The 27,499-nt window shown below is 38.3% G+C and overlaps 2 protein-coding genes across 2 annotated transcripts in view; both read left to right on the forward strand.

Moving 5' to 3' along the window:
* The first annotated feature begins 23,074 nt into the window (after positions 1–23,074).
* On the forward strand, positions 23,075–25,566 carry LOC111405725. Its single transcript, XM_023034741.1, has 3 exons — positions 23,075–23,459; positions 23,565–24,657; positions 24,797–25,566. Exons 2-3 carry the CDS (start codon positions 24,616–24,618, stop codon positions 25,487–25,489), a joined length of 735 nt encoding a protein of 244 aa, XP_022890509.1. The 5' UTR covers positions 23,075–23,459; positions 23,565–24,615; the 3' UTR covers positions 25,490–25,566.
* A 314-nt stretch (positions 25,567–25,880) lies between these two features.
* LOC111406631 overlaps positions 25,881–27,499 on the forward strand; it is a 3,166-nt gene continuing 1,547 nt past the window's right edge. The window contains exons 1-3 of the mRNA XM_023036020.1: positions 25,881–26,021; positions 26,124–26,904; positions 26,986–27,138. Coding sequence (XP_022891788.1) covers positions 25,881–26,021; positions 26,124–26,904; positions 26,986–27,138 — 1,075 coding nt within the window. The remainder of the gene's footprint in view (positions 26,022–26,123; positions 26,905–26,985; positions 27,139–27,499) is intronic.

A 27,499-nucleotide genomic window follows, 5' to 3' on the forward strand; every position in this document is an offset into this window, starting at 1 on the left:
TTTACTGAGAGTAAAAAGTGAAAAATGAAATGAGGGGAGGGTATTTATAGGCAACAGGAGCAGGAAGCCCAAAGGTCACTACCCCGACCGTTAGATCTGGACACGTGTCCTGCATCTAACCCTACCAGTTTTTACCGCCTTTTCCATTTCTAGGGCTGACGTCAGTACACGTCAGCCTTCTGATCAAGCACAGGTGTTCAGAAATCCCCGAGCTAAAACTCGAGCTTTTATTTCTAGTCTCTTTGCATCATATCCTCGAGCATATTTTCGAGCATATATGCACGGGGGCCTATGATGGTGACATTTTTCCAATATCCCGATCAGTTTATCCCGAGGACTAGTTTTGATAAAGTTGTAAATTCATATACGGTGTCCTCGAGCATGTTCATCCTCGAGACACTGTGCCCGACCACAACTCCATGCTACTTCGCATATTGCAACCATATGTCCTCGGGCATAGTCCTCGAGAATGTGCTCTCCCTCGCTACTGACGATTGTTAACCCTTTAGAATTCCTACGCAATTAGGAATCTTAACTCCCAGAAGAATCCTATCTCACGTATAATTCTGGAATTCAACCAACTCCTTTACCATTCAGGACTCCAACAGATGATGACATCCAGCTAGTTGAGTCCAATTAGGAGAATGTCAATTACCACTATAAATACAGAACCTTGAACCATTATTCAGGTACGTTTTCTCATTGTTCTTCAGCACATAGCCTCACGCATATATTTCCCCTTTCTGACTTAAGCATCGGAGGGGCGACGAGAACACACCCCGTTGCCTTTGTTTCAGGTATCGAAAGATCACGTTCGTGCTCCTTATCAGTCATCAAGCTCGGGAAATCTGCAGGTACGATTTTTGGTAGCATCACTTACCAAATTCAATGCATATGTACTCAATATACATTATGATGCGAACGGAAACTTGTTAAGTTTCCTATTTCCAGCTCAATGTGCGTGGCACTCAACATGTGTGTTAGAAAGTGTTGACACACAAAAAGTTCAGTCCAAGTCGAATAGCCCAAATAATGAAGTCCAATTGGAAGATTCCCAAAATCAAATAGCCCAAAGAACGACCCAATCAAGCAATGCAGGATAAAGGCCCAAATAGGGAAGCCCATGAACGCGGTAATACCATTGCCCAAGGTTACAAGTCACCCAAAATTTGAGCGAATGGATTGTCATGCAGTCGCCCAGAACTGTGCCCCTGTTCTCGCCCAAACCTTCGAGTCGCCCAGGATCTTAGCAAACGTAAGATGTTATGGTTACCCAAAGGTGCGGTTAATGAAGCGGTTATTGAATAGCCCTATCATGTTCCACGATTCCAGGAATTCAATTAAAGACGGTTGAACGACAAAAAGTAATGACAGCAGTTGGAGAAGGCAGTTTCATGACAAGTTGACCACTACGAGAAAAGTAGGCAGTTATAGAGCGATCAAGCAGTTTTTAAGCGGTTGATCACGAAGAGATCATCCAGGGAGTATAAAAGGAAAAAAAGACATAGACCAAAAAGACCCCGAATCAAACACTTTCAAATAGAGAATATGTAACTTTAAATTTCTTAGTTTAGATTTAAACACTTCTTTTTAGTAACTCGTGCGCTTGCGCCTTTTGGAGGCATTCTGTTTTTATTTTCCAATTGTAAAGTCATCACCAATAAAAACACCCATTTTTGGGACTTTGTCTCAAGATGTTTGTCTCTTGCACAATCGTCTGATCCCTTTTTTAATTGTTAGCGACTAACCCGCGCGAAACAATTTAGCACGCCCAGTGGGACAGTGGTGTTTGGTGTTGAAGATACAAAAGGTGAAACAATATGCCTCAGAGATCCGATAAGGAAGCAGCAAGTCAGGGAGGAGTCCAGTCTGCGATCGAGCGATATGAGGAGCAGAATAGCTCTCCACGAACAGATGGACAGAATCAGAGCAGTAACAGTCGTTACGAATCAATGGTAGAGTTGAGTTCTCGAACTATGCGTGCACTACTTGGAGAACTCACACAAGATGTCGTTGAACAGGTAAATCTTTGAAATATTCATAATATGGAAAGATTTACCCAGAATGGGAATGCACATTATGACAACATGGCCAAACAACTGAATACTTTGAATGAAATAATGAATAAGTTAGCAGGCCAAATTTGTCAACCAGTTATGCCTCTTGCAAACCACTTTCAAACTAGGACAATTGTGGAACATAATCCCCCAGTCCTAAATCCAAGTCAAGGGGTAGAACCACATTTCGGTCTCTCTACTTCAAACCAAGGAGATGGTGTAATGCCAAATCAGAATAATGGTAGTGGTACGCCTAACTTGGGGGGTAATCCAAATGTAAGAGATAATGTCCTAAATAACGGGCAGAATACCCCACGTGTTAATGAGAGAATAAATGTTCAGGCTAATGGTAACAATGACCCAAATCATGGTAACTTTATTCCTAATCAAGGACCAAATATCAGACCTCAAGCAAATCAACCGGTCAACCAACCTGTAGGGATTCTATATGACCCCAACGTCATGTTGAGGAATCGGATTATGGAAATCGTATAAGACCAGATGGCTTTTGGGGTACGTCCTGTCATTAGGCTGACTTACACAAAGCCATATCCTGATTGGATAGACCAAGCATATCCATGGCCTAGAGGGTATAAAGTGCCAGAGTTTTCACTGTTTACCAGTTTAGGGGAGGTGTCTACTCTAGAACACATAGGACGATTCACACTGCAAAGTGGTGACGTAACTGATTATCATAAAATGAGGATTTTCCCCAGTTCATTAACAAGAGTAGAATTCTCCTGGTTCATCAATTTGCCAGCGAACTCTGTTCAAACATGGCAACAATTGGAACAATTATTTCACGCTCAGTTTTATAAGATTGAGTCTGAAGTTACTTTGACCGATTTGGCAAACCTAAGTCAAATGCCAAACGGATGGGCAGAAGGTTTCCTCCAAAGGTTCAAGACAGTAAGAAGTAAATGTTTTGTACCTCTGCCCGAAAAAGAGTTTGTCAAAATCGCTCAAGATTGTTTGAGCTTTGATTTGAAAAAGAAATTCCAAGACAAGGAATTTTCTGACCTTTTCCAATTGAGCGCGAACATGATTAGGTATGAACGATTGATAAGAGAAGAAGAGCAGATAAAAAATTCTAGCAAGGGGACTTATTATAGAGACCCAAATTTTGATGTTTCATACCATCAATAACGAGTCATACGATCAGACCGAAACGTGTTTGGCCGAATTAGTCAAAGGACGTATACTTGTCCTATAATGGCTAAGCCTAGACCATTGGGTAAGGATGAGCCTATGAAAGATGAAAACGTAAAAACTAGAACGTTCTCGTTCGATGTAACCAAAGCTGACCTTATATTTGATAAATTATATAAGGATAAGCAGATAAAGCTGAGCGACAAGCATAAATTGTCAAACCCTGAACAAATTAAGGGTAAAAAATATTGTAAGTGGCGTAATGCATGGTCACATTTGACTAACAATTGCTTGGTTTTTCGCCATGTGTTACAGGATGCCATTGAATCAGGACGAATTACGTTCGATGATAAGAAGAAGATGGCAGTGGATGAAAATCCTTTTCCACAGCCACTTGGAGTGAATATGGTGACATCTGGTTTCAAAAATAAGTTGCCAAAATTCAAATTGGTTATAGATGATGGAAAAGAAGACCCTGGACCACATCCCAGTGTCTTTGAGCGTATTAAATGGAAGGAGCCAAAAAAGGATGAAGACGTCTTGTGTGCAAGATGTAAAAGAGAAGTGAATGGGAATACGGAGAAACCAGGGATATGGCAACATCCCCATCGCCCTACTTTCTTCCCAAGCGCTTTGCTTGGTAGAGGGCAAGGTACATCGTTCTACAAGAGAACGCCTTTTGAGAGGCAGTTCAGGCCAGTAAATAATGGGAGAACATTCAAGCCGCAACCTCGTCGACCAAATGTATGGTATTCGTTCCAGTATAATGCAGGAAAGGCGATACCCTTCAACGAGATGATTAGAACCCAACAAAGGCGTTTCCAACGAAATTATGGATGAATGATGAGGCAACAACAGGGAGTGCCACGTCCTAAGGCGCCTAAACTAATCGAGGTAGCCAATCAAAATGTTCTCAAAGATAGTGAAGAGACTGGTACAGATGAATCAATGAAAGAGTTGCCAGAAACTTCTTCTGGGAGATCGAAGTTTGAGCGAGACAGAAGGGATGGAGAAGATCCAGATCAGCCCCTTACTATTCAATTCGGTACGTTACCTCCTGTTGTGGCTAATAACTATTTACTAGCCAATGAGTTCAAGAATAAAGAGAAAGAAGAAGAAGAAAGAGAGGATAACGAAAGAGAAGCATGCGTGCTGGAATATGAAGAAGGCCAGACTTCTAGAGAGGCCTACAATGGTGAGGAAGATGATGGTATGACAGATATTGAAGAGGAAATCGACCTAGAAGTAGAAAGAAGAAGGAGAGGAGTATCGTACAATACTCTGTTGAAACAATTACATCGAGAGGGAGTTCGTAAAGTAGATTTATTGGAAGAACCATTTGGGCGTTCTTTCGATTTTTACGTGCTGTACGGGATGCCCAAAAGGAAGAAGAGAGTGCCTCGCTCTGAAAAGTATGGATCACCTCCAAGAATAATGCCTCCTCCCACAGGTTGGGTAACTGAAGATGAAGCATCATAAAACAGTAAAAAGGAAATTCAGGAGACAGAAGCTCAGTGCAATATGCTGCACATTGACTTATCACAAAAGGATATCTCGACAGAGGACAAGCAGGAAGTAGAAATAGAGGCTGTCGAAAAGGTTATTTTTAAACGGCCAGCCATGAAATTGACTAAACACTTGAGGTCGTTGTACGTTAAAGCTCTAGTTAACGGCATACCTGTGGCAAAAGTGCTTGTCGATAATGGAGCAGCTATAAACACCATTCCATCTAGAATGATGAGGAAATTTGCAAAGACAGAAGGGGATATGATTCCAACAGAAGTCATCCTTACAAGTTTCAATGGAGGAGCAACTGCAGCTAAGGGAGTTATACCATTGGACATAACTATAGGTACAACTACTAGGACCACAGTCTTCTTTGTAATAAATGGTCCTACTAGTTACAATGTGTTACTAGGAAGAGATTGGATACACGGAAGTCGCTGTATACCCTCATCGCTCCATCAATGCGTGGTTTTTTGGAATAACAAGGGTGAAGCAGAGGTGGTACAGGTCGATCATAGGCCTTTTGTCGCAGAAGCAAGCTCAGTGGAAAGGTTCATGTACGAAGGAAACTATAGACCTGTCAGGGTAGTCCAAGATGGGGAAAAAACTCAGATTGTCACGCAGAGTGAAGAGCCATTTTCAGTGGACGCCCTCACTAAAATATTCAGTCAGATGAGGCCAAATATAGTGGCCCTAGAAGAGCCAGTTACTGGTAAAAGAATAATCAAGGAATCCTGAATGAGTTCGAAGCAACAAGAGCAAATGGCCGATATTCAGGCCTTCAAAGCCAAATTAATGGCTTTCAATAAAAAATGCAAGGACAAGACGAAAGAAGAGGCAGCCTTGAAAGTGTTGAAAGACAAATTAGCAGTATTCGAATTGGAACAAAGTATTGGCCGAGAAGTCAAGAAGGTGGATTGTTTAGAAGAAGAAGTGCTTACAAGGGAGTTGGACGATGAAGTAATGCGGATCATCAAGCCTGGATACGCTCAAGCACAAGACTCTCTATTAAAATAAATATTGGCAATGAAAGAGAAGATCGTCCAACATTCATCAGCCAAATGCTCGATCAAAAGGTTAGTGATAAATTAATCGCTTTGTTAAAGGAGTATAAAGATTGTTTTGCTTGGGAATATGAACAAATGCTTGGTTTAGATAGAGATTTGGTGGAACATAGATTACCAACAAAGCCTAATTTTAAACCTCTTAAGCATCCTCTCAGACATTTTGCTCTTAATTTACTCCCTGAGATTAAGAAAGAAATAGAGCGATTATTAAAAGTAGGCTTTATTAGAACAGCCAGGTATGTCGAATGGTTGTCCAATATCATGTCAGTACTAAAAAAAAATGGTAAACTAAGGGTGTGCATAGACTTTAGGAATTTAAACATAGACATACCCAAAGATGAGTATCCAATGCCCACGGTAGATTCTTTAGTAGACTCAACTGTCGGACACGTCATGTATTCTTTCATGGATGGGTATTCAGGATACAATCAAATTTATATAGCTGAGGAAGACAAACACAAAACTGCCTTTAGATGCCCTAAATCTCTAGGATGTTTTGAATTGGTAGTCATGCCTTTCGGCCTGAAAAATGCAGGAGCAACTTATCAAAGGGCAATGAATTTAATTTTTCATGATATGATAGGCAAGTTTGTTGAAGTGTATGTAGATGATATAGTGGTCAAATCCATTAAAGAAGAGGACCATTTCGAACAGTTAAGATGTTCATTTGAGCGAATGAAGCAATATAAGCTAAAGTTGAATCCCTTGAAATGTGAATTTGGTGTTAATGCAAGGAACTTTCTTGGTTTCTTGGTACACAAAAGAGGGATTGAATTTGATAAAAATAAAGTGAAGGCCATTTTAGAGGCCAAACCACCTAGCAACAAAAAAGAATTGCAAAGATTTCTAGGCCAAGTAAACTTTTTAAAACGCTTTATTTCTAACTGTGCAGGGCGAACTAAAGTCTTTTCGCCGCTTTTAAAGCTGAAAAATCAAGACGAATTCGTCTGGAAAGAAGAACATCAAAAGGCTTTTGAAAGCCTGAAGATATATTTATCAAGTCCGCCAGTGTTGGTGTCACCAATCCAAGGACGGCTAATGAAAGTGTATGTATCGGCTGAAAAAGAATCAATAGCTGGAATGGTCGCGCAAGAAGACCAATTTAGTGAAGAGAGGGCAATTTACTACTTGAGTAGACGGTTAACAAAATGTGAATGTAATTACTCTGCTATCGAAAAATTATGTCTTGCATTGTATTTCACATGTACAAAATTAAGAGCTTATTTACAACCCGTAACCGTTTATTTGATTTCTAGAGTAAATTTGATTAAGTATATGTTCTCTCGTCCTATTTTACACCAAAGGGTAGGCCTTTGGACGTGAGCTTTATCAGAATTCGAAATACAAAACATACCCCAAAAGGCAGTCAAAAAGCAGGCATTGGCTAACTTTCTAGCCGATCATCCATGCCTTGACATGCCTGAAGAAATTGAATTAGAAATCAATTCATTCGAGCTAAAACCTTAGGTGTTGTATTTCGATAGGTCAAAAACCTCTAAAGGTGCAGGAGTAGGAGTAGCATTGATAAATCCTTTAGGGATTTGCTACAAGTTTGCATTCACTTTGGATAGGATGTGCACCAATAATCAGGCAGAATATGAAGCCTTAATCGTGGGCCTAGAACTAATAATAGATATGGGGGTAAAAAATATAAACATTAGAGGCGATTCTCAATTGGTAATTCACCAACTGATTGGTGATTTTAAATGTCAAAGTGATTCCATCATGAGTCAATATAAAATCGCCCAAGAGTTATTAGAAGAATTCGACCAAGTAGAACTTCAATGCGTTAATAGGATATACAATGACGTGGCAAATGAGTTGGCCCAGATGGCCTCAAGGTACTCAAAGGTTTTAAATTGGAAGTCTACTTGTGAGTATGGAACAATATTGCCCGTGATCCAAAGAAGGGCGAGAAGGATTGAACTTCATTGCATACAAGATGGAGATGCAATGGATTGGAGGGCAGAGATTAAGGAGTTCCTTAAATAACCTAATAAAAGAGATAGTAGAAAAATGAAGTTGCGTTTGCTAAACTATGCACTGATAGATGAAGAGTTGTTCAAGAAACGCTCTGATGGTATACTGCTAAAATGTGTAAGTTTGCAAGAAGTCAGGACGATCATGGCTAAAGTGCACAAAGGGATATGTAGAACTCATCAAGCTGGCCAAAGGATGAGATGGTTAATTATTAGGAGTGGATATTTTTGGCCAAAGATGGGAGAATTATGCGTTCAGTATGCGAAGAGTTGTTTAGCATGCCAAAAGCATGGTCCAATACAAAGGGCGCCAGCACGAGAGATGGCACCTATTATTGAACATTGGCCGTTCAAGGGTCGAGCGATAGACCTGATAGGGAAGATTTATCCCCCATCGTCCAAACAACATACTTTTGTTATAGTTGCAACCGATTATTTCACTAAGTGGGTAGAGGCGGTACCTTTAAAGGAAATCACCCAGAAGAATGTCACAGAATTTATCCGTGATCACATCATTTATAGATTTGGAATTTCACAAACTTTGATGGTAGATCACGAGACATCTTTAAATGGGGATCAAGTGAATAAATTCTTGAGCGAGTTTGGAGTTAAATTAGTAAACTCTACACCATATTACGCTCAATCTAACGAGCAAGCAGAATCTTCTAATAAGATTCTAAAAATATCATAAGGAAAATGATAGATGAAAATGCCAGAAATTGACACGAATGTCTGAACAAGGCCTTATGGGCTTATAGGACGTCGCTTCGGTCAAGTACCAAAATTACTCATTTCCAACTTACTTATGGACAGGAGGCCGTTTTGCCTATAAAAATCAACGTGCAATCGATCAGAATGTGTTTGCAATATAAGTTAAGTGATGATGAGTATACCGAATCACTAGTTCAAAACTTATTAGAGTTGGACGAATTAAAATTAGACGTCCTAGATAGATTGCAAGTTCAAAAACGAAGAATGGCTAAATTTTATAATAAAAAAGTTATAGCCAAATCGTTCAGCTGGGCGGACTGGTTTGGAAAACAGTACTCCCTTTGGATAGCAAAGATCCAAAGTATGGCAAATGATCTTCCAATTGGGAAGGACCATATAAAGTGAATAATGTATTGCCTAATGGAGCCTATCATTTGGAAGATTTAGACGGCACCAAGCACATGAGGTTCATTAATGGCAAATATTTGAAAAAGTATGTTCCTTCCTTATGGGAAAGTGAACAAATAAAAGCGTAACCAAATCGAATTGAACGATCGTAGAGTAAAAAGGGCCAGAGCGAAATACGCTCGAATAAATTCCTTTATTATCAAATGTTCATTACAAAGCTGCGAAATACAAGATGTTAAATGCTCTATAAACTACAATTAAGAGCAAACTAATCTCCCAGTCGATCGCCGAGTAAGAGGGTGTACTGGCCTTGATCGCCATCCTGATCGCATTGCTGCAAAGGTAAGTAGAGAGGCCGAGAAGTACTCTCAGCAAGCAGAAAGGAAGATGAAGCGCCCTCACATCGCCTTCCTAAATGCATCGCTGCAACGACGGGCAAGGAGGCTGAGAAGCACTCTCAGCAAGCAAGGTGGCCTGCAAGCACCCCAAAAATTGTCTTCCATAATTGAACTCCTTGTAGGAACGGAGACGATGGGAAGAACTTTGCTGCTGGCCAAAGAATATTGCCTATATCTCCCATACCAAAGGTGACATCAAGAAGGATGACAAAATGGGCGGATCAGATGATCCATTTCCATGGAAAACAAATGTGTTAGATTGATTGTCAAAATGCCAAACAATGGCAGCAAATTGGTCTTTTGAAGAAGAAAATGGAAATGAAGATGGAAAGTATGAAGTATACGTGCATTCATAGGGAGGTGAAGGTGAAAAGACAGAATATGACATGCATTTATAGGGGGGTAAAGGTGAAAAGATAGGATATGAACAGCCACATTCGTGCCTAGTAAATGGGATTAAGCGGCCCAAAGTCTAAAAAAAAAAGAGAGAGAGAGAGAGAGAGAAGAAAGGGGACAGAAATATCAAGAGAAACTGTGCAAAAATTTTACCATAAAGCAGTTAAATGTCTTAGCGATTGACGATTAAAAGACAAACGTCAATAAATACACAAGAGGCTAAAATAGTTATTCATTAACAATGATGGCTGTTGTTATGATCAAAATTAGCAATGGATATCAGTACAAGATTACAAAGGGAAAGTCAATACGAAATTACAAAAAGAAAAAGTTAAGGCATTATATGCCTTCATTACAATTCGCCCCATACCAAACGAATTCTTTTCCTAAGTCTCCCCCAGTCCTCACTCCGTCGAGAAGAAGTGATATTCAATTCAGCCACAGCATCATCATCAACTTCCAGCTTCTTGTACTGCTCGACCAAAGACTTAGTTCGCTCAATTTCTTGGGAGGCATTACGCTTTTTAGCAGTCATTCTCGCCTTGCAGTCGTCCATCTTGGCTTGAAGCTCCTTCATCTGTGCAGCCAAACTAGTCATCAAAGAGTCTTCAATCATGACTTAGGAAGAGATTTCTTTCAACTCGTCCTCAGCTTTGTTGATCTCCAGAAGCAAGGACTCTTGCAAAGATATTGAGTACTTTTGGCCTTCAGTTCAACATTTTTGGCCAGCAAGGAGAGGACCTCGGAATGGACAACTTTCAACGTCGCTTTAAAATCAGCAGAAAGATTGAGCGACGGAAGTGTCAGTGCTTGCTCCAATTTCGCATTCAAATGCTCAAACTTCTCCTTATGTTTGGCAGCACTAGCCTTACCGATGTCCATATCCATGAAGGACACATACTCAAATATCGACTGCTTGAGGAACTTTATATCTTCCTCTGAAGAAGCAGAAGGACAAATGGCTGAAGCAGGGCGAGATGTCTTGACTTGCCCCCAGGAAGTGAACAAGTCTTGGATGGAACGCACAATTTTATCAGCATCCTGCAAAGAAAGTTTCCAATATTGAAGGTTTCCACTACACTAAACAAAGTGGAGGTAAAGGTGAAGCAAAGATTACCTCATCAGCAATCTTGGAAGGTGGCATATCCCCAGTCAAATCTGCCACCTATGGCTCTACCATTCGTGAGGACTTCTCCTTGTCTAAACGAGAAGACCTTGCCACAATGGGCAGACTCATGAGAGCATCTGCAGAACTCAAAAAGCAACAAATTAAAAACCAATAGCACAAGCAAAGGCAAAGCATCAAAAAATGAATTACTTTCTGTTTCGACGTTTGGGGGGTCAACGCCCTGGGAAGAAGGTGGCTCATCCATTGGTTGTGATGAAGATTCTAGGACTGAAAATTTCTCTTTAAGCGTAGTCCCTTCATCAGCTAGTTTAGACAAAGCAACCTCAGCAGAGGATGATAGAGCAGGAGCTGCCAACACCAAAGCCTTCAAATGAGAGGTCGAACTTTTCGGAGAAATCCAAATAAACCATCAGCACATAGAAAAGTTTCAAGTATGGAAAGGTATGCTTGTGAGCAAACCAATTTAATTACCTTCCTCCTGACAATGAGAGAGGTGTCATCATCATCATCAGCATCATCCTCCAACATGGGAGATGCCGAGGCTGGCCGTTTGCTGCTTGGGGCACTTTTAGCTGCAGTGGGCTTGGCAGGAAGAGAAATCGATGGACGAGCAGACTGTTTAGCACGAGCAGGGGAAGAGGGACTCCTAATGGACAGAGGAGTGACCAAAACAGAAGAGGTGGAAGAAATGTTTGGCTGGTCCAGTGAATGGACAGCACGATTGGCATCAGTTGCAAACAATCTGCGCTTCACTGACGGTCAGAGTTGTTCAAAAGGGGATGGATGACACGGCTAGGATTGAAGGGAGCTAATGAAAAGCTGCTCGTCAAAAGAATATTGCGAGCGTCTATAGCTTCTGCCTCTACCTTATTAATGGTGTGGAAGCGGTCTATCAAGTTTCTTGAATAGCAAGGGAGAACGGGCCAAGTTTGGCCGAAACCAAGTTGGCGAGCAAAGAATTGGGGAGCGTATATTTCAACCCCAGCTTTGGCATTGGTCCCAGTCAAAATATCATGGAACAACTCCCTCCCGGTCAAAAACTGAATCCAAACGAACAGAGAGGTGCTTGCACTATCCATAATGGATGGAAGTTGCACATAATTCGGAGTTAAAAAGGGAGGAAAAGGAAAGAAAGAATGGATTGAATCCAAAGTATAAAAGAATAAAAAAATGTCCCTTCTGGACATATTTACAGGAGTTAGGGGATCAATGGCTAGCCCATAGCAGCTAGCAGAAGGACTGAAAAAGGATGGAGTACCAAGCGATGGAAAATAGGCTCTCAACCACATTTGAGTGAACCAAAGAGGCCCACTCCCAGTGGGAGATGCACCATTCTTCAATTGGGATTGAAGAGAAGTCATGCTTTTATAGAGGGCAGCTAAAAAGAAAGAACACAAATTCAGAGGCCTACTACGCGCCAATTCGTGCACTATGGGTAAATAGCTCATGGAGGGCTTTATACTTGGCACACACAAAATATATTTACAAAGCCAAATCAGAAGAAAGACCACACGCTCAGCATGGGAAAGCTCAGCGCTCGAGTGGTTATGACAGGTTTGCAGGCTTGAATAAGATTCGGTGAGTTTTTTTTCAAATTTTGGGGCGACACTAGAAATCAAAATACCAAGGAAAATGGTATCGCTCAAAGGTGGCAGATTTACTAGGGCCCCAACATCCCTTAAGGTAATGGACATGGGGCCAAGAGGGAAAACAAAAGTATTATACTCAGAAGACCAAAAACTTAAAGCGATTGAAAAAAGTGCTGAATCAAAAATAGGGAGTCGAAGAGAGATTTCTAACAAATCAGAAATCTTAGCATTATCAAAAATTGCCTTAGTAGGACCATGGTCCACAAGGCGAGCGTGCCACCTACGGAAAACGACATCAGATTTACGCCAAGTGCGAATACCTCTTTCGTGAAGTGGCCCCAGCGGCAAAGAGTTTAGAAACGGAGGGCCTTGAGTACAAGGGAATAGCTGACCGACCGCCGCTTGTTCGATGGCCTCGATGTTGTTAAATGAAGGACCTAGATAGAACTCTTTGAGTTCGACATTGGCTGGTGCAAGAAAGTTTGGAGTTATATATGGCCGAGTGAGGAGTTTCTGGAAGTCTTCGAAGCTGAAGGAGTCACCAGACTGGGATTGTGAAGCGGCCATTAGGAACGAAATAGAGTTTTTCAGAGTTACGTAGCAGATAAGCAAGGATATGAACAGTAATATTGCGAGAGAGAAGCGCGAAAAATGAGGCGTGATTTAGTGGTGCAATGAAATGACGTATTTGGGGGTTATAAGGGTTTGAAAACGTCGCACATTTTCAAGCTATGGAAGAAAACAATGATTGAAATTCTTGGGAATTTCGAATGTTGTTGGGAAACACAAAATGAATATGGCAAAAATTAATAATTGGTATTAATTTTGCCATATTGAGGGGTAATTGTTGACACACAAAAAGTTCAGCCCGAGTCGAATAGCCCAAAGAATGAAGCCCAATTGGAAGATCCCCAAAATCAAATAGCCCAAAGAACGACTCAATCAGACAATGCAAGATAAAGGCCCAAATAGGGAAGCCCATGAACGCGGTAATACCATCGCCCAAGGTTACAAGTCGCCCAAGATTTGAGCGAATGGATTGTCATGCAGTCGCCCAGAACTGTGCCTCTGTTCTCGCCCAAACCTTCGAGTCGCCCAGGATTTTAGCAAACGTAAGATGTTATGGTTACCCAAATGTGCGGTTAATGAAGCGGTTATTGAGTAGTCCTATCACGTTCCACGATTCCAGGAATTCAATTAAAGACGGTTAAACAACAAAAAATAATGGCAGCAGTTAGAGAAGACAGTTACATGACAAGTTGGCCACTACGAGGAAAGTGGGCAGTTATAGAGCGATCAAACAGTTTTTAAGTGGTTGATCACGAAGACATCATCCAGGGAGTATAAAAGGAAGAAAAGACATAAAGCAAAAGAACCCCGAATCAAACACTCTCAAACAGAGAATATATAACTTTAAATTTCTTAGTTTAGATTTAAACACTTCTTTTCAGTAACTCGTGTGCTTGCGCCCCTTGGAGGCATTCTGTTTTTATTTTCCAATTGTAAAGTTATCGCCAATAAAGACACCCCTTTTTGGAACTTTGTCTCAAGAGGTTTGTCCCTTACACAATCGTCTGATCCCCTTTTTAATTGTTAGCGACTAACCTGCGCCAAACAGAAAGACTATATTATATGTTGATTAGCAGACTTTGATGAATATTTTGTCCCAACAATTACATCTTTGTTGGGATTAGGATGATGATTTTCGGACATTGGCTATCCACATTTTTTTTTCCATAGTACATCAATCTTATATTAATTCCATCCGTTTAGCAACTTTAAATAAGACTTGATTAATGTAAGATTCATGTACTCTGAAAATATCATTTTATAAGAAAGATTCATGTACTCTGAAAATATCATTTTATAAGAGAAGAAAATTCTTGAATCATAAAATTCATCGCACGTCCCTATTCGAAAACCAAGGAATATATATTTCACATGCCATCCAATTTTACCTCATTAGCATGAGCATATGCTCGACAACTAAGTCCTTGTTTGATTTAACTAAAAATTTGATCAAAATCAAAATCAACAATTAATTTTAACCATATATTTTATGGAATCACATTTTTTTAATCAATTTTTGAACCTCATATTTCATCAATTTTTACAGAAATTTACAGAAAATTAATTTCTAGCGAAACTAAACATAAACTAACACTTAAACTCTTCCATGATCGTGATCCTCTTTGTCTGTTTCATTAATGCACTATAAACTTCTATTTCCCTAGTAAGAAAATAGGGCTTCTATTTCATTCAATTTGACGCTTTTGTGGACATACCCAGAGGATTGGAACTTGGAACCTCTTGCTCTTATGCTAAGGCATAGGCTTTATCAATGGCTTGCGTGGATTCGCTTGAATGACTAGATAATATTCTGATTGTTCTGTTCTCCAAACAGGAGTAGGGCAGATATTTGGCCAGACAAAAACACGCACTGAAGGTGTGTTGTGTGAAAAGTTTGTTTTGCCTTCCAATTTGTACGTAATGGTTTACCAACGGATGATGTGGCGGGAGTTAATTGGAATAAAATCTTATCAATGAAATAACTTCTTTACTTATATTTTGACACCTCGTCATTATGTAAAACATTATGCAAATAGTTATGTACAAGAAGCATTTTTCAAATCCAAATCTCCTTAATCCAAGCAAGACTCCAAAATGTAGTCTTATTGGTCGGTCCAATCAAAATTCCAATGGCTTCAGTCAGGGCCAATCCTATGATTGTCGAGATCCGAGATGAAGTCAAAAAATTAGGCCCCCTAAAATCAACGTAAATGCAAAATTCAACGACGTATTATGCAACATATAGTTAATTTAAAACTTAACGTTAAAACAACAAACAAATATTTCAATCATCTCACAATTAATGAAAAGAATTATTTTCCTTTTCCTTCTTTTAATAGTTATATAAAAAAAATATATCTTTTGGGCCAAAATAGGCCCCCTATGGTTTTGGCCCTTTTGAGTCTGAGCACATGCCTTATTTGCTTAGCCACAGGATCGGCCCTTGCTTGAGCTCATTACTAGTCAATTCTTGTCAAATATGATTGTTTATAAATTTTGGATTAAAACTTGAGAATGTTGAATTACAAAGGTCTCCGATTGTGAAGAATTTTTAAACGATGAATTATAAGCCTTCTTTAGACTAATTTATTAATTATTTATAAATTGTTCAAACTTTAAAATCAAATTTTATGAAAATTCATAATTTTCAACACTAAGTTGTGCATTAAAAAATTCTGGTGGCACAGCGCATTTCTTAGAGAGTAATATTATTTGCAGTCGTTCACTGTTATAGTCGTTTTACGTGATATACATATGACGATTAGTGATTTGATACACTAATGTGATAAATTTTTTTTTATTGCCTTATGCATTAAATTACTAACTGTCACATGAATATCACGTAGGGCGACTGTGATAGCGAGCGATTACAAATAGCGTCATTCTTTGTTGGATGAGAGATTTTTGACAGATGCCGATTAAAATTGAATGGACTATTACACCCTCAATATCATAATCCCATTTTTAGGGATGTGAAACGGGCCGAGCAGCTCATTGGTTCGACCACCGTTTGGCGAGCTGCTCATTCGTGAGCCCACGAGCCTGGCTCATTGCTTGTGTGCTACAGTGGCCGAATTTCAGGCACAATTTTTTCCTCAAAATATTTGCCTATAAATACCCTATAAGGCTCACCCATTTTTATCTTCAAACTATTGGTTCTTCACTTCTTTTGCTTCACATAATTACAATTTCCTTACCGTTCCAATTTATCGTATGCCACATGATTCAGAATTTTAATACATTTTTCATGTTCTATTTATCGTATGTCACATCCACATAAATTAGCAACAAGTATTTTGGAAGCATTATTCATGTGTGCGAAGAATTGGCAGACGCTCATTTTCGATTACAATAAATTTTAATTTGTCGAAATTACATGTTGTTAGGTAAGTTGAATCATATTAATCAGAATTTGTTATTTTATAATATATTTTTTTAATTTTCTTTAAAAAATTATACACGTTACAACCTTCAAGTTGTTCGTGTACAATTTTTAATTTCGCCTACTCAAAATTTAAGTAGCCGATCTCAAACCCGAATAAAGGAAGAGGGTTTGTATAATTGTATTTTGTTTTTATCTATTTAAATTAAAAAAATGAAAATCGACGAGCTCGCCCCTCAAGTAACGATGCTCTGCTTGTTACTAATGAGCCACAAGCTCGGCTTGTAACTAGCACGAGCCGAGCTCATGTGTTTAAGGACCGACTCGGCCCATTGTCATCGCTACCTATTTTCACAATTACCCATGCATTCATTACTGCACATACGTTTCCTTATTTGTTATAATTGAGTCGAGCCGAGCTCGTGTGTTTAAAGGCCGACTCGACCCATTGCCCCCACTACCCATTTTCACAAGTACCCATGCATTCATTACTGCACGTATGTTTCCTTACTTGTTGTAACTGAGGGTAAGATGGGTATGTCTAAGTATGCACGTGCCATTTACACCATGAAAGTCAAAAGAAGACAATTACTAGTTCAGTTGCTCCACTTACCAATACCATCAATTAACGCGGATTCACAATTGGAGGAAATGAAAATTCATTATCTTACAATTTAATGGGTATCGAACAGGCGCTGAAGAGATTCAAAAGCCTGCTTAATAATTATTTGGGCTGAGCCCCCAACAAGCCCGGGGTACCGTTTTAGGCCCAAATATATTTTTTTGTCAGGTCCTGCTTTTCCTTAGTTGAGTAATCAACTTGTGATTCTCGATTAAAATATATAAATAAAATAAATGGAAATTGGAAAATTCTAGGGCTTGGTAGGCACGTGGAATAGACAGCCTCAAACCGATTAATCCAGCTGCCAAAGTTTCCTGCCGATATATAAATGAAATATATATACGAGGAAATTTCTATACAAGTACAACCTTATTATTTGTGAGGATTTTCCGAAAGTTACGACAATTTAGAAGAGGCATATTTCGGGTTTGTGCGTGAATCTAATGTGAAATCACACACCTGGGTTTTCAGGGATATGGCAGTTAATTTGGGGTGTATTTATTTGTTAGATTCACGCACAAACTCGTAATATGTCTTTTCGTTTAATCGAAGTTAGATTTTACCTCTTCAACCAGCCTCCAGTGCAGAATTTTCAGCTATCGGGTTCGTTTTCTTAAATTTTTTGAATATATTTTTCTTACCTTGTTACTATTTGGTGTTGATTTGATTTTGGATGGAATTCTTTGATAGGATAATCTGGAAAAAAAAAAAAGATTTATAATTCAAATAAGAACTATAGCTTGTGGTTGTTGAATTTTTCACCAGCAAACATAGATAAAATTTAGGATACATAATCTCTGTATCAGTTCTCAAGATTGTTACTTTCTTAATGAATAGTGAAATTTTTTATATTCACGATGAATGCCTTTATTTTTGTGGTGATCGGCTGATTGGAAATTTACTCAAGGTGTATCGCGTTTGTAGAAATAAATGTGTGCCGACAATAAGCATGTTACTATGGTTGTAAGACACTGAACGGATGCATTCTAGATATATTGATAGGAAATAATCATGGTGGTGTCATCTTGTACAAGTTCTAGATCCATATCACAAATTGTGATGCTTCATAGATAAATGATTTAACTCTTTTTCATTTATCCGATTCCATTGTCACACCGTTTTGGTTTTCCTTCCGATCTGAGTAGCTTTATTGGCTGTTTGTCTGTCTAGTCAATGCTGGGAGGATTAAAGGATCTGTCTCTGTGCTTTCTACTCATAGATGGATTAACTCATGTTTTTAAATATTAAACGGTCCGGTGTGGTCCTAAACCCGCAGTTAAAATACCGAAATCTAAACCAATATTTCTTCAAGGATTGAAGCCTGTCTCTGTGTTTACTACTTGTAGATGGCTTAATTCTGTCCTTATGAGGCTTCTTGAACTGCAAGGTTTTGAAAGGATTAACCCATTTTTTTGTATATTTTGTATTTTTCTTATCAGTTAAACCTTAATTAGATCATTTTATCTTGCTGAACTTTCTGTATCTATTAGTAAATGAACGTTTTGGAATGTTCACTAAAGTTTATATCTTTTCTACACTGTCCACTTCATTTTCTAGACATAGGAAATAGGTTTCTTCTGTCTATAGGAAGTCACTTGAAATGTGACACTGTTGTTTTCTTTGAGGAACAACAAATTTAGAGCCCATTTGGTTTGTGTTATTTGAGTTCATTTTCAATTTTCTATTTTGAGGGTCTATTTTAAGATTGCTAATAAATGCGTTTGGTTTGTCATTTTGAAAATTTATTTCTCAAAACAGAATACTAGAATACATTTTTGTATTGAAATTTAGAAAATTTATTTTATATCATTATATTCCACAAAATCTGACCATTTAATAAAAATACAACAATTTTATGTTAATATATTATCAAGCAATATATACATTTTAAAGTTGGTGAATATTACAATATTTTTTTACCTACAAAAGTAAAATAAAAATAAAAAATAAATTAAGTTCAAAAAGTAGAAAATTAGATGTCGTGTTCATTTAAATATTTTTTAGAATTTTTATATAAATAACCATTAAGGGCTTGAACTATTTTTATTTTTTATAATTTTTTATAATTTTATTTTTTCAGGATTTTATTTTTTAGAATTTTAGATTTTATTTTTTAATTTTATTTATATTTTATTTTTTATTTTTAAAATTTTTAATTTTTATTGTTTTCCATGTTTTGAATTTGAATCTTTTCATAATTTTCACTGAAAGTGCTCAAAACACTTAAAATGCTTTTTGAGTTTTATGTTATAAGTTTAATCTTGTTTTCAAAAATACATTTTTAGAAATATCAAACCAAACATGTTTTCATTGTTTTACAAAGCTGAAAATAGCAAACCAAACCCATCCTTAGTTTTTCTATAATCATTTTCGGATTTGTTTTGAGGCCTTTTAATGTTTTATTGCTGCAGTTGGGAATTGGAGCTGGTTTCCATTATTTCAAATTGCTAATCTTGGAAGTGAAAAAGTAACAGAACTAATATAGTCTCTCCCAATTTTATTTTAAGCTATACAACATTCGTATCTAATTGTTAAAAGAGTTCATAATTAACTGCGCTGAGTGATAAGTAGAAGTACGTCTAAATATGAAAAGGAAGATGTAAATAAGTTTGCAAGTTCCTAATTTATTGTATAGTTAGCTTGTATAATTTAATATATTATGCAACTGAATTGAAACAGAAAATAAACTAAATGACATTGTAGTCATCTTCATTGCATCCCAGCGTAACTCATTTTGCACCTATTAGTTGTTTCCTACCTCTGATTTCATGGTTCTGTTTGTCCTGTAAAAACAATTACCCTCTAGCTACCTAGCAATTATAGAAGATTGTAGATCCATGCAAAGTGAAAAGAATAGAGGGCACCCTTTTGTGCAATCAATTTTCCAAGTTTTTATATTATTCTGTTTGTTTAATAGAGGCTGAACATTACAAAGTTGTTATTTGCAGGGATAGATACACATGCACATGCATTCATAAAGGGCCTAAATGCTAAACTACTTGCATTGTCATGAGAAGCATGTCGAATTATATGAGTGCTCCAAAATGGTTTTTATATATGTGACATGTTAGATTCAAGTACGAACTCATAATCTGTCTTTCTAACTTGACACTTAAACCTTCATTAGTTATTCCAATAAGGCATTATTGCAGAAATTTCAGCAATTTGGGTTTGTGTTTATACTCTACATTTGTTATTTTATTTCTATCTTGATGTGATTTCGGATAAGTTTTTGATTGGATAATCTGGTAAAAAGAATAGGTATTTATGAAATGATATATTTTAATTCCATTAAAATCTAAAGTGGTTGTTAAATAAATGATGTTGTAGAGTCATCTTCATTGCATCCCAGAGTAACTCATTTTGCACCTATAGGCATCACAAATTCAAAAGATTGTCCATATTTCGGATTTCCCCACAGAAATCAAATGTGATGAGTGCCACAGAAGTATTTTTATATTTGTCCTGTAAAATCAAATCCGCTGTAGCTACCTAGCCAGTGACAGATTGAGGGGAGGGCAGCACTGGGCTACAAAAAAAATGTTGAAATATTTTAAGGGAACATCACATGAATCCTTCATTTAAAATTCACATTTTAAAACTAACAAACTTCTAAAAATCTTTTAAAAATAAGATGATAATTAAATTTATTTAACATTTAATTATAATAGAGTATAATTAATCTACTTATCCTACCCCACCTCCAGCCCATCCACCCATCACATTAAACCCTTCTCTCTCTCTCCATCCAACATCACCTCCGACGACGGCTTCGACGGCTTCTCCGACGACGGCTCCGGCAACTTATCCCGTTCCGGCGAATATTCCGACGACCACTCACTTTTTCGTTGACTACCTTTTTTCTTTTTCTCTTCTTTTTTGGTAATGACCTGTAACCAGTTGCATTATATATGTGACTTGTGCACATTGTGATCTGTGATCAATTTTATTGAATCTGTGGTCTAATCAGGTGGGATGAATATGCATGTGATCAATTTCAAAATTAAGAAATAAAGTTTGAAATTTCAAAAAATAAATAATATTAAAATTTTAGTTATGAAATCATTAATCAAAAAAAATACTTTTGTAATTAAATATATTAAATTCACAAATTTTTTTTGGGCAAAAAACATGTGGCTTGTGTACATTGTGATATATAAAATATGATTTTCAACCTATGCTTTGTTAATCGTGACTCGTAATATAGAATGTGACCTATAAATTTGATCCATGACTTCTACAAAACGACATGTGATCTGTTAATATTGATTTGCGACCCGTTTATAAATATTTGTGACTTATAAGAAATGACTGTGACTTGTGAACTCAAACCCGTGACTAGTGAATCTTGACCTTAACTCAGTCACGAATCAAAAATTTTATGGGTCACAGATTATGTATTAATCACAAATCAAAATTTTTATAGGTCACGGACTATTCATCACTCAAAAAATCAAAATTTTTATTAATCACAACTCATTTAGTCATTGCAAATTATCAAATTATTTATCCACAATTATTCATTGCAACTCATTTTTAAAAAGTTTTTAACCCATTAATATGTTGACTATGACCTTTTGTGACCAAGTGTGTTAATTGTGATCTATTGTGACTAGCAATGTATTGGATATGATCTGTTGTCTAACTATAATATGTTATCACAAATTATATCTGAAAAAAATTAACCTAAATTAAATAGCAATCATAATACACAGATGTTATCCACATTAACGTAACATCCATCATTCGTAGTATTAAAAAGGTGAAAAAATTCATCTACATGTACGTAATGACCAACAATCGAATCACATACTAGTCATAAATTATACAAAGTCACAATACAATTTGTTTACAAGGTCACAAACTAGTGTTTATTCTAAAACACTAGTCTATTCATCAACCATTTTGGATTTAATTTGGTTGATTTTCTGCCCTATTGTCATTTTCACTCGTCGCATTAAGCCTCGCCATCACACGTATAGCCAAATCCATTAAATTAACTAACAAAAACATGGTTAATAACTTAATTCAAACTGTAAACTATTCTTTTTAAAAAATAAAAAATGAAGATAATATTTTTCTCATCTGCTCTTAGTGTAAACTATTCTATCAAAATTACAGAATGGAGATAATATTTTTCATTCACTGCTCTAAGTGTAAACAATTCTAACAGAATAACAAAATGGAAATGATATTTTCCTTCACTACTCCAACTGTAAACTATTCCATTAAACTTACAGAATGGAGATAATATTTTTTCTTCACTGCTTCTAGTGTAAATTATTCTAATAAAACTTCAATACGTAATGCCTTATTATTCACAAATCCAAAGCCTAAACTACAAACAAAAACACCCAACTTCAGATCTATACATACAGATTACATAAACACATAAACAAAAAATCAAAAGGGTATGCATAATTTCTGAAAATAATTGGTATACACAAAGAGAAGTCAGGTAAGCTCTTAAATAGAGCCACCACCACGACATAGTCACTACTGCACCCAAACACTGCGACCACGACCAATAGAGCCGTCGTCGCTGTCGTCATCGCCACCAGAGCCAACGAACCACATATCAGAAAATCATCACACTCCCACAACCACTACGAGCACCACCGCATCTATACAACCATCTCCAAAATTACCACCACCACAACAGGGAGTCGCCGCTTTCAACAACGATGGCATCGTCGGCGTGGCAAAGTTCTCCATGCTGTCGAAGATGGCGGGGTGGACGGATTAGTGGGTAGAGCGAGAAGTTAGAGAGAAGGAAGAGAGTGAGGATGAGGGTAAAAATGAATATGATTTTGGGATGGAACTTACTTGAGGTACATGAGTTTTTTTCACAGAACTCCTACAAGTGCTCACAACATGAGTGGGGGGTGGGTGGGGATTTTGACAATTTTTTATACAGGTGGGTCCCGCATGGGACCCGTCAGCTGTGAGTACCCCCTGTACATGAGGTAAAATCCTTTTGGGATAAATGAGATTGGGAGTGGGGCCGAGGGTGGGCGAAGGTGTGGTGAGGTTAGATTATGATTTTGGCCCTGTCTGGCTGTGATTTTAAGCTAAATTTGGACCATTGCTGATCAAAAATTGCATCGTTGGACAATTTTTTAATGGAAATATTCTGACATCTTTGCAGTACAACAACAGGCCATTTACTCTCATTTTTCCAATATTACCCCCGTCATTACACACTCTCAACTGCCAAGATTCTCTCCCCCTTTTCCTTGCACCGGCACCTCACATTTCGCATATTTCTCTCCCTACAAACACCCGACGATGAACTTCCAGATCTAGTTGTAAATATTTTTTTCCTTCAATTAGCACTCTGGCAGCACAAAGAAGGAATTTTTTCCCCGTCAAATCCTATTGTCTGAGAGTTTTTTTCCCCGTCAAATACGGACTCGTGTTAGGCGGTAGACGACGACGAACCTGCTTGCCGGAATACAGCTTGTGAGCTCACAACATGGACCCATATGTCCCCTCAGTAAGTGTTTTCAGTTCCAAATTTTTTGTTGCACCTACAGAACACACAATTTTGAACTGAACCCAACTTATTTAACGAACTCATCTTCGCCGTTTCTTGTTGCAGACGGGTGGAAACGTAAATTCGTCCACCTCCAACCCTTTTCCCAGCATGACCCAACCAGTACCACCAACGCGCAAGCACGCCCAATGGAATCCACATGAGAACCGGATTTTCATTGCCGCGTGCGAGACGGTGATAGCCGACGGTCACCGTAACGGAAAGTGCTTCACGAAACACGGATGGGACCAACTCATCCGTTTGTTCAATTCGAACTCCGGTCACTGTTGGACGAAGTAGCAGCTGAAGAATCATTGGGATGGTCTTCGAACGAAACACAAACGTCTGATGGAGCTTATTCACAGTACTGGAGTGGAGTACATCTCCAAAACGGGATATATTGCTGCTTCCGACGACTGGTGGGAGAGAAAGATAAAGGTACACTGCTTAATATGGTCATTTTTTGCATTTTACAAATTGAATTGCTTTCAAACTGGGAAACTCGTGCAATGTCCTGCTATTGATTTTCTATTCACTATGGACCCTCCCCAGTCAGCATCTTCATAGTTCTCAGGATCCTGATATTCATTCTTTTTGCATAAACTTGCCAAGGGATTTTCTTAAATTTTTAGGTTCAATGATTGGAATTTAATCATGAAAATGGTGCGAAAAAAGTAAAACTGTTAGATCTTGAAGAAGGAGACATGCTATGCTGTCCTTATGCGTGTTTGGCCCTCGTAAATATTGTCGTCTGTGTTCAATATATATCAGTAACCCAGATCCAAGACTTTGGAGTAATTAGGTGAGTTTCACTAGAAATGTTGTGTAATTAGGCTGTGTTTACAGTCAGAAATCCTAAATATATTGGCCCCATACGGGATAAATAGCACATTCAAGAGGGAAAAAAAGAGAATCGATCGCCTCATAAGGTCAGGAAAATAGCCAATTTTATTCTTAAGATTCGACTGTATACACATGGGATGACGTTTCTTTATTATAAATCACCAACTTCTTGGGAAATCTGTCTAGAAGCTTAAATGACCATTTCATCTAAAAACATGAAAAACTATTGATTTGTCTCCTCATACTTGTAATTTCAATTTCAAGTGACTATTGAATGGCTTTGAGGCATGGGGCTCTGTTTCTTCCAACACTCAAGGTGACTTACTAACTATTACTTTCGATATGCACAACACAGTTTATTTTTCAAATTTTGACTACACAAGTTTCTATGCTATGTTGAAACCATTGCTGTTTTGAAGCATTCTGATGTTCAACTTCTTCTGCATGTGTAACAGGAAAATAAGGACTACAAAGAATTCAAAGGCAAAGACTGCAGGGAGGTGTACAGCCTCAAGGTGCTATTCGAGGATGCATATGACAACGATAAGTATGCAGTCACACCCTCAACAATGTGCAGGACAGGCTTCTCCATGTTCGAAGATAGTGGACTCGAGGACCTACGCGACAGTCAACCGCTTGACGAGGAAGGCACCGGATCAAGTGATGAGAGCGAGAAAACAGAATTGGCTGGATCCAGTGCGGACATGTCGAGGCCGCAAAGTGGGGATAACCGTAGGTCTGGCGGCAATAGCAAAAAAGGTAAGAGAGCAAAAATGCCCGCCTCGGATGTATCGGACGCTGTTAACCGTGCTTCCACTGCCAGTGAAAAGGTAGCAGCTACAATCAACAATTTGCTGGGTCCTAATGTTCCAGACGCGCAGACGCTCATGAACGAGATGTTGTCGACTGGCCGACTGCACAAGAAAACTGATATGTACTTCTGGACGTTGAGCTTCCTGTCACTGAGGCGTAATAGGGAGATAATTGCAATGCAGGAAGACGCGAACGACAAAGAGCTGGTTGGAGCACAGAAAGGCTCATCCGAAGTGAAATCTGCGGCACGGAAAATTTTCCCCTTACAGCAGTTTTATGTAGACATTTTTAATTGTGTGTTGTTTTTTCATTTTCATTTCGGCATGTCTATGTGAACAAAAATGGGACTTTACTACTAAGTGATCTCACGAATCCACAACTGCAATGAAATATTTCATGTCACTTTCAAAAGATTATGTACTTGTTGCCATTGCATGCCAATTACTATACGTGCCTGAACATTAACTCATGCCAAGGGTCCTATTCAAATAATGACCCACAGTTGGTACACTGACCATCAATTGAGTCAAGAATCTTTTTTTTTTTCATGAGCTTTTCTTCATGCCAATGTCCATTTTAATTTGTACTAATGACAGTAATTTGTGGAGCAACGTCTATTAAAGAGAGAGTGCAACCAATCCCTTCCATTCTCACAAAAACTTGAACTTCCAAGGAACGTAGCTTGGGTTTTTTTTTCAGTGCTTCTTTTGCAATTACTAAGTGAAAATGGCGAATTTCAATTTCAACTGTGTGCTTCTGCCGTCCTCTGAATGTGAAGATGAGATCGGGGAGGAGGAACTTCTGCAAGAGCTCGAAGAGGACATCATCGAGTGGTTTCGCTACTGCAGAATGTCCTCTATAGATGTGGCAACTTACTATCGCGAATAGAGACGTCGAATTAGAAGATTTCCCTTCGCAAGGAACGGACACATGTTTATGCTAGACGCCATGCAATGTAATCCCGAATAGTGTTATGCAGAATTCAAGATGTATCCTGCCATGCTGCGTACGTTCACTCATATACTCTGTGACGAATATGGACTGCGTAGTGGCCAGCAAGTTGATGTATATGAACAAGTTGGAATGTTTTTATGCATATTAGCCCATGGAAAGGGCTACAGACAGGTTCGAACTTTGTTCAATCATTCTTTGCAAACTATTGGGCACTATTTCAAAATTGTGCTTGATGCCGCATGTGAATTTGCTATACGCCTCATCAGACCTAATCCAAACTATAATCACGGTGCGGAGCATCACGTACCAAATTTGAACCAGCATCCGCTATTCGAGAATTGCATAGGTGCAATTGACAGAACGCACGTGCAAGCTATCTTGCCGCGGGACGAACGAGTAAATTTCATCGGACGCAAGGGCATTCCAACACAAAATGTTCTGGCAGCATGTGATTTTAATTTATGTTTCACATTTGTGCATGCAGGGTGGACGAGAACAACGCATGATTCACGCATGTTGGCTCGGTCTATACATAGTCCTGAAATTGATTTTCCCCATCCTGCCCAGGGAAAATTTTATCTTGTCGACTCAGGATTCGCCCATAGACCTGGGTACATGGCTCCATACAAGGGTTCTGATATACTGTATCATTTTCAGCAGTTCTATGACGGTGAGACGGGTCGTAGACGAAACTTTCGCAATGCACGTGAGAGATTTAATTTCAGGCATTTGTCGTGTAGAAACGTTATCGAGCGTGCCTTTGGTGTGTGGAAAGTTCGGTGGAAAATACTCGATCGTATGCCCAGTTATAATTTCAAAATGCAAACTGCTGTTGTCCTAGCCACGATGGGTATACACAACTTCCTTTGACGGGCAGGAGTTGTCGACGAAGCGTTCACAAGGGTGGAGACAGATCCGGACGCGGCAGAGGTAGAACTTCCAGATGAACAGGAGCAAGCCGCTGTTGAATTGAATGCTCCAGAAACGCAACGAAATGAATGGGATCGTTTCTGCGACTTTTTGGCTCAAAGTCAGTGAACGTGTATTCATATGTGGTTGAAAAGTAGTTTTGAAAAATAAAATGGTTAAAAAAATGGTTTGGAAAAATGTGAAAAATAAATTTATGGTGAATTTTGCTCGAATTATGGTGAATTTTGGTATTTAACTTGCTCGAAATATGGTGAATTTTGCATCCACTGTTTGAATTGGCAAACTACAAAATTATTTTATTAGACAATGCATTTTGGAACCACGTTCAAGCATGGCAAGTTACGATAATACAAGGACATTAAAGTTAAACAAATTGATAAACAAACATGTTAAATCGTACACAAATTTTGACAAATTTTTGTGCAATATCTTAAGGATACGATTTAAATCGTGTAAAAAAA

Source organism: Olea europaea, chromosome 12, assembly GCF_002742605.1.
Source record: "Olea europaea var. sylvestris chromosome 12, O_europaea_v1, whole genome shotgun sequence".
NCBI classification, from domain to species: Eukaryota; Viridiplantae; Streptophyta; class Magnoliopsida; order Lamiales; family Oleaceae; genus Olea; species Olea europaea.

Excerpts from the sequence above, each read along its gene's own strand:
- LOC111405725 (XM_023034741.1), top strand. The coding sequence starts at position 24,616 with ATGGCTTTGAGGCATGGGGCTCTGTTTCTTCCAACACTCAAG. Across the intron at positions 24,658-24,796 it reads TGTTTCTTCCAACACTCAAG|GAAAATAAGGACTACAAAGA; the intron begins GTGACTTACTAA and ends CATGTGTAACAG.